At 35.4% G+C, this 7,968-nt stretch overlaps 1 protein-coding gene across 1 annotated transcript; it reads left to right on the plus strand.

The window, feature by feature from the left end:
- The first annotated feature begins 869 nt into the window (after window positions 1-869).
- On the plus strand, window positions 870-6,621 carry LOC144376909 (olfactory receptor 13D1-like). The gene is made up of 2 exons (XM_078045170.1): window positions 870-1,789; window position 6,621. Coding segments are annotated over exons 1-2 (921 nt in total).
- Window positions 6,622-7,968: the final 1,347 nt, after the last annotated feature.

A 7,968-nucleotide genomic window follows, 5' to 3' on the forward strand; every position in this document is an offset into this window, starting at 1 on the left:
CTGTAGACAAGCAACATGAACATCACCTGGGAACATGTTAATAAATGGAGATCACAGGACCTACCTCAAATACACTGAATCAGAATCAGTTAAAAGATTCCCCAGGTGACACATATGAATACTAAAGTTTTAAGTTTTTAAGGTGAAACTAAGGAAGAGATCTCTTCCTTAGTTTCACCTTAAAAAATCACCTGAAGAGCATTATTTTCCAAATGGCTAATTTTCCTCCCCTTGGTCAACTTTTAAACTATTTATTTTATAAAACTATATTATAGTTTTATAAAATGGACTTAAAATCAGAAAATGAAGATTTACATAGCAGTTCACTCAGTATAACTTTCAATAAGTTCTTCTTTTAGCTGTATTTTCCCCAGAGACCAATAGCAATGATAAAATAAGTAATAAGTATGAATATTTGTAACTTATTGAATCTTAAACCAACAGTATTTTTAATGACTGAAATGGTATAAAATCAAGTAAATGAATCTTTGTTGAACAGATTGAAGCATACTCTCCCCAAAATATTAACTTCAGAGTGGGGTCTGTGGATCAACTGCATCAGAAATAACAGGTGCATATTAAAAATGCAAACGATTCTTCTCGGCCTCCATCCTCATGCATCACAATCTCAGGAAATGGAATACAGAAGCCTGCATTTTTAATAAGCTACCAATGTAATTCTCATGTGTCTTCAATTAACTGATTTATGAACTAGAAGAAGAATCCCTCCCAAAAGCTAAAATCACAGCGATTACCACCACTTCGATTGGTACTGATACACCTGTTGCCCCTCCTCCTGCCCCTATTAACTCTCACTTCATATGATAATCCTATACAGACTTGTTAAACTCCAGATATAGGAAAGTAAAATGGAAAGGACCAACTGGACAGAGATTGAGTTTATTCTGCAGGGACTTTCTGAATACCCAAGAATTGAAAAACTTCTTTTTGTGTTGTGCTTGGTGATGTACCTGGTAATCCTTCTGGGGAACAGCACCTTGATCATCCTAACTCTGCTGGATTCCCGCCTCCACGTGCCCATGTACTTTTTCCTGGGTAATCTTTCCTTCCTAGATATTTGGTACACATCCTCCTTTATCCCCTCGGTGCTGATACACTTCCTATCAGAGAAAAAAACCATCTCTTTCACTAGATGTGTTATTCAAATGTCTGTCTCCTACACTATGGGATCCACAGAGTGTGTTCTCTTAGCAGTGATGGCCTATGACCGTTATGTGGCAATCTGTAACCCACTGCGGTACTCCATCATCATGAGCAAGGCACTCTGTATTCAGATGGCAGCTCTCTCCTGGAGTTTAGGAATTCTCAACTCATTGATAGAAACTGTTCTTGCAGTACGGTTGCCTTTCTGTGGGAAAAATATCATTAATCATTTTGTTTGTGAAATACTGGCCTTGGTCAAACTGGCTTGCACAGATATTTCCTTGAATGAGATTGTTATAATGTTGGGCAATATAATATTTTTGTTTTCTCCATTATTGCTGATATGTATCTCATACATTTTCATCCTTTCTACTGTACTAAGAATCAATTCAGTTGAAGGAAGAAAAAAAGCCTTTTCTACCTGCTCAGCCCATATGACAGTGGTAATTTTGTTTTACGGGACAATACTCTTCACGTACATGAAGCCAAAGTCAAAAGACTCTGCTTTTAACAAGCTGATTACCCTGTTCTATGGCGTTGTCACCCCCATGCTCAATCCTATCATCTATAGCCTGAGGAATGCAGAGGTGCATGGAGCTATGAGAAAATTGATGAGTAAGCACTGGTTCTGGAGAAAATAATGACACACTGACACTTTTGAGCTTATGTACAAAGTAAGATCATAAATTCAAAGCAATGATTATGAATATAAGCAAAAGAAATGAAGATTGCCTCTTGAGTCATAGAATTGCAATTAGAAAGAAATGTGATTAATAATCTAATTATATTCCTTTATGAAAATGGCTGATCTCATAAAATACAGGAATAATTGGTCTGAGAAGTAAGAATAGACATTTGAAGACAATAAAAAATTTAATTAAGCTTTTGTTAGATGTGTTTTTTTTTCTCTTGCTCTTAGAGTGATGGTCTGTGACAATGACTTGGGAATATGCAACTCCATATGGTACTCCATCATCATAAGCAAATACAGCCCATGTGTTTACTTAAGAAATGAGTCACATTTTTTCAGCCTTCTTTGTTTTAGAAAATTAATGCTTTTTGTTTTGTTTTGGTTTATTCTTGCTTTTTATTTTATCCAGTGATTTGATCTGATCCTGGTCTTAACTTAAACATTATATTTCACCTTCTCTTTACCTGTTAGTGTCCCACACAACCCCCTATGCACATGTTAGGTTCCCTTTACTTTGCAGTTACCCAATTAAATCATCTTCTTTCACATCTAAAGACAACTGCACATAGTATTTCATCTGCATTTTCACAGTTCTCCTTCCCCCATAAAATACTGGACATCTCAGAAAAGATAGGCTGTGTCATATCATCTATAACAATATTCAAAACTTATTTCCTATTTTATGCTGCCCTGACTCTTCTCTTCACTACAGTGTCTTTCCCTTCATGTTATAATCATTTCTTAGTTTCTGAAATCCTCCCAAAGGATGAACAATGACCCACTGTGCCCTGTATGAAGTCCAATGTCAATTAATTTAAAGCAGTTGGCAGTAATTAGCTATTAAATGAATCAATTAAAAATTTTTAAAGGACAGTAAATGTAATCTAAGTACCAGATTTAACACAAAGAGTTCAGAGAACTAGACTTTAGATATTATTTCTTTCAAAAAACTATACTTCTAAAAGTTAACATAAAGTATCAAATAATCTTTAAATATAGGGAAAGATAAAAGATTGAATAAAACATACTGAAGAGGTCCTCTGGGCTGGGTAAGATAAAAGTCAAAGTGTATATTTTTCTTTATTTAGCTAAAAAAATAAATCAATTGTATAAATTCTTCAAGGAAACTGACAATTTCATTCTTTTGGAAGCAATGTATTGTCTCATTTTAAATGTTTTCCTTTCATTTAAAAAAAACCTTCAAGGGGCTGGGGATGTGGCTCAACTGGTAGCGCGCTCGCCTGGCATGCGTGCGGCCCGGGTTCGATCCTCAGCACCACATACCAACAAAGATGTTGTGTCTGCCGAGAACTAAAAAATAAATATTAAAAATAAAATTCTAAAAAAAAAAAAAACCTTCAAAATGGTTACTGAGTAATAATATATAGTAGTATTTTATAAAATATATCATGTCATATATTTTTATGGAATAAATTTGAGCTGCCTGGCACAGTGTCCCAGCCTGAGCTGGATGCTGAGGGCCTCCATGCTCAAAGACCACTTAGCAAGGGCTTTAGTAACACAACGGTATTGAGGAGAGATCCTTACTTGTTCCAGTCAGTCAAGGCAGTCAGAACCAGACAAGAGTGAAGTGGGACAACCTTGACTGAAGTGTCAAAACACAAGCAAGCTGAGATTGAGGTCAGTGTTGGCAGAGCAGAATGTGAAGGACACCTTCATGGGGATGCAAAAGAAATGGGAAGTCAGTTACACACAGAGACTCAAATGAGCAACAAGTAAACATACTAGGAGTAATGACAGGTTTCTCACTGTCAGAGGAGGAGGTACAAATATGGAAAGGAAGAAAACTGTGGTATTTAATTAGAATTAAAAGTATCAGTGTAAATGCATGGTTTTTCTCTTTTGGAGAAAGATACTAGAGAAATTATAGCAGATAAAATGTGGAAATTATTATGCCTATAAAAAGGTATGCATATGTGTTTGTACATACATGTATATATGTATAAAATAAATTTATTCCCTAGATTTTACTATGGTTCATTGAATAAATTTATTCCCTAGACTTTAATATGATTCATTGAAATGCCCTGAGAGGAATGCCATTCCATAAAACTAACCATTAAAGATAGTATCATAGAAGTTAGCCAATCTCAAAACAACAAATGCTGGATGTTTTCTTTGATATAAGGAGGCTGATTCATAGTGGGATAGGGAGCAGGAACGTGGGCAGAGAAGTTGGAGAGGAAGGGAGGGGACATGGGGTAACTAATGATTGTGGAATGTGATGATCATTATTATTTAAAGTACAGGTAGGAAGACATGAATTGGTGTGAATATACTATGTATACAACCAGAGATATGAAAAATTGTGCTGTATATATGTAGTAAGAATTGTAATGCATTCTGTTGTCATATATAAATTTAAAAAATTAAATTAAATTTTAAAAAGGCATTTAGGAATTATTAAAAAAAAAGATAGTACCATAAAGTTCACAGTAATAGAAGCCATATTTTACTTCTTTCTCACCATTATGTCAGATCCCCAGCACTAAAAAACAAACAAACAAAACTGTCATCTGAAATCATAATGGATTTTCTGTAACTCAAAGGACTACCAAAACCTAAGAGGCCTGGAACAGTTCCTTCCCTAGCACCTGCTAACGGATCATAACCTTGCCAAGAACTTGTTCACAGGCCGTCAGCGTCCAAAACTGTGAGATTTTGATTTGTTTAACTATTCATTAGCCCTTTTTGGACTCTTACAATGTTACACTAATTTATCTCTCCTGTTTTTGACAAATATTCCATACTACCATAAAAGCAGTCTTTATCACAAGATCAGTCTTTGTAACCTAAGAACCCAATGTGATCTATGCACTAGAGTGCAACAAAATCTCCACTAGCTTTTATTATCAACAAAATAAAACCTAAACTTGCATTGTCTATATTACAAAACTCAACAATCTGGCCTCAAGAAGCCATTTCACGTTTATCCCAAAATAAATGTTAGTAGTCTTAAAAAGATCTTCCCTTTGTGAATTTGTTAACAAACAAAAATAAGTTTTACTCATTTTTCAGCATACCAAAATCTGTTACCCCTTTATAGCTCAATTTAAAGATCATATGAAAACTTTCTAATTTTTTTATATCACCATGATAGAGAGACAGATATATTTCCAGAGTTCCATCTCACAAAATGCCCTCTTCTATACCTTAGCATCATAGACCAACACAAAGAAGTTTCATTAAACATTTTTTGAATAAATAAAAGTTCTTTCAACAAAGGTTTTCCCAAATGAACTTGTACCTTTTCAATTCAAAGAGGTACACATGGTATTTCTTCCAGAAACTTGAAACAGTCAAGCTCTTGACCTAAGCTAAAAATAAAACGATAAAAGAATAAAATATCCTTCTAAACCTTGCTCTGCAGTTACAACCCTCTCATCTTGTTCACTCTTCTGCCCGTTATTGTTTGTAGATGCATGTTAGTATTTTTATCTGTGGAAATACATGATCAGGGCTTTATTGCTGGATTAATGATGCCTTAGTTCAAAGCATAACATATAATATAATGTCAACTTGAGATCAACAACATACTGCTGAACTCTGATTTTGTTTTCCTGCTAGGCCCTCCTCTACCCCAAGGCATTCACATCACACATATCCATCCCAGGAAAAAACAATTCACACATATAAAACATAGCCACCCATTCATAGAATACGTGATTGTTTCCATTAAATTTAGCCATTCTGAAAAGCAGGTTAATTATAAATCAGTCAATAACCTACTAGAGTAATTACATTTGCAAACTACATGTGTAAAACTTTGAATGAATCAACATTTATTAACATTATTTAAAGTTAATTTGTTATTCTTTATAACAAAACAAAAAAGAATTTCTTATTATTATATTATATAAAAATTTCAGATAGATGTATATATGATGGCTTTACATCATCTAAGAGTTTTAATAGTCAAACAAGGGACTAAGGAAATTGCACATCTTATTTTAATTAAGTGTCTTTTGGGGACTGGGGTCGGAGCTTAGTGGTAGAGTGCTTTCCTGGCATAGGTGAGGCACTAAGTTCAATTCTCAGCACCACATATAAATAAATAAAATAAAATAAAAGTCCATTGGCAACTAAAAATATATAAAATCAATAAATAAGTGTCTTCTCCAATTATGCCAATGTTTTGGGGTACCTTGACCACCAAACCCCCTTTATACTAATTTTTATCAATTTTATTTATCACCAGGGATTAAGAGAACACAAAGACAGTTTTAATAAATAATTTTTCATAGCTGTTTTTCTCCTGTGAATGACCGCATTTTGATATGGGAGTCAAAACCATAGAGAATAAAACCATATATTTACCTATTTCCTGTGAATTTACAGCTAAGGGTTTTAGATACATGCAGAGAGCTGCCCCATAAAACAGAACCACCACAATCAGGTGGGCTGCACAAATTGAAAAGGCTTCACCTAGGCAGTCCACTGAGATGATTGTCAGGATGTTGGAGAGGACAAATATCTGAGATAAAAAAGGCCAGGCTCAGTGGAGCACACCTGTAATCCCAGCAGCTCAGGAGGCTGAGGCAGGAGGATTGCAAGTTCAAAGCAATCCCCAGCAACTTAGAAAGGACCTAAGCAACTTAGTAAGATCCTGTCTCAAAAAATAAAAAGGACTGGGGATATGGATCAGTGGTTAAGCACCTTTGGACTTAATCCTTAGTACCTCACCCTACCCCCAAAGAAAAGAGAAAGAGAAAGAAATACAAATGAGCAGCGTTGGCATGGGAAGAAGAAGCACGCTGATTACCAGCATAATTAACTGTACCGTGGAAGTGTCTAACCAAGCAAGTTTCAGGCCAGCCAGAATTTCACAGGCGAAATGATTGATGATACTGTGATCATAGAGAGACAGCTGCAGCACAAGCACTGTTTCCACCAGGGCATCGAGGCAGCCTGTCACCAGCAGCCAGCTGCAATCTGCACACAGACCCTCTTGTTCATGATGAGAGGGTATCTCTGGGGGTTGCAAATGGCCAGGTACCAGTCATCAGCCATCAAGGAGAGGAGCACATATTCAGTGGAGCCCATGGCAAGAGAGAAGTACATCTGAGGAGCACATCCTGAGAACAAGATGATATTTTTCCATGAAAAAAAGTTGTGAGAATTGGAATGAGAGCAGAAGATGTGAATCAGATGCCCAGAAAGGAAAGGTTGCCGAGGAGCTGAGGAAGAGGTACACGGGGATGTGCAAGTGGGAATCCAGGATAGTAATGGAAATCAAAGTTACACTGCCCAGCAAGGTGCTCAGGTACATTATCAGACCTCAACTGTGGAGCAGTGGAAAAATACCAGGAAAAAAACATTTTGAAGTGATTATCCAGCCTGAATCCGGAGTAGTGAATAGAGAAGTGTATATTTTATATATTTAAAAATTTAAACCTCATGAACTTTCAAGGAATTTTTATTAGAAGTGCTTTATGGGGATCATTGTCCTGGCAATATCACATTAATTATTAACTCATTCATCCAATATTTATTGAATACACTCTAGGGTGCTGAATATCTATAGCTGAATTACACAAAATCTTCTCTTGGGCAATGAACAAGGAAATATAGGACACAGTCAAGTAAATAAATAATTATAATATTATGATGTAATTATGTGTTGTGATACTGTCTACAAACTAAGAAATGTAACTCTATGTTACAGGCAGTTGCTTCGGAAATTTTTCTAAAACTTATTTTAATCCAAAAATTTATTGGATTTAATTAGGACCAGAGAGAGTTAGCTATGCAAAGAGCTGTTTCATTTAAGTTGAAATAAGAAGTGACTTCATAAACATGCAGACTACTTAATATGACAGACGAACATTCTGTATACTGACCAATATCAGAAAAGACTAGGGAAGCAGGCAATAGCCCAGTCACTATCATATGACCCAATTTTTATCCTCAAGAAGGCACTTTTGAATATGGAAATGATCTTGACTCTGCTTTATTAGAAATAAAATCGCTTTTAAAATTCACTATATTATTATTTGAATCAAATTATTTACAACATATCTCACAACTGATCACATATGGAGATGTTTAAAAACCCGTTGTACAAGACAGAGTTGAAACACAGTATCAAGTAC

The sequence above is a fragment of the Ictidomys tridecemlineatus genome, chromosome 4, assembly GCF_052094955.1.
Source record: "Ictidomys tridecemlineatus isolate mIctTri1 chromosome 4, mIctTri1.hap1, whole genome shotgun sequence".
Classification (NCBI taxonomy): Eukaryota; Metazoa; Chordata; class Mammalia; order Rodentia; family Sciuridae; genus Ictidomys; species Ictidomys tridecemlineatus.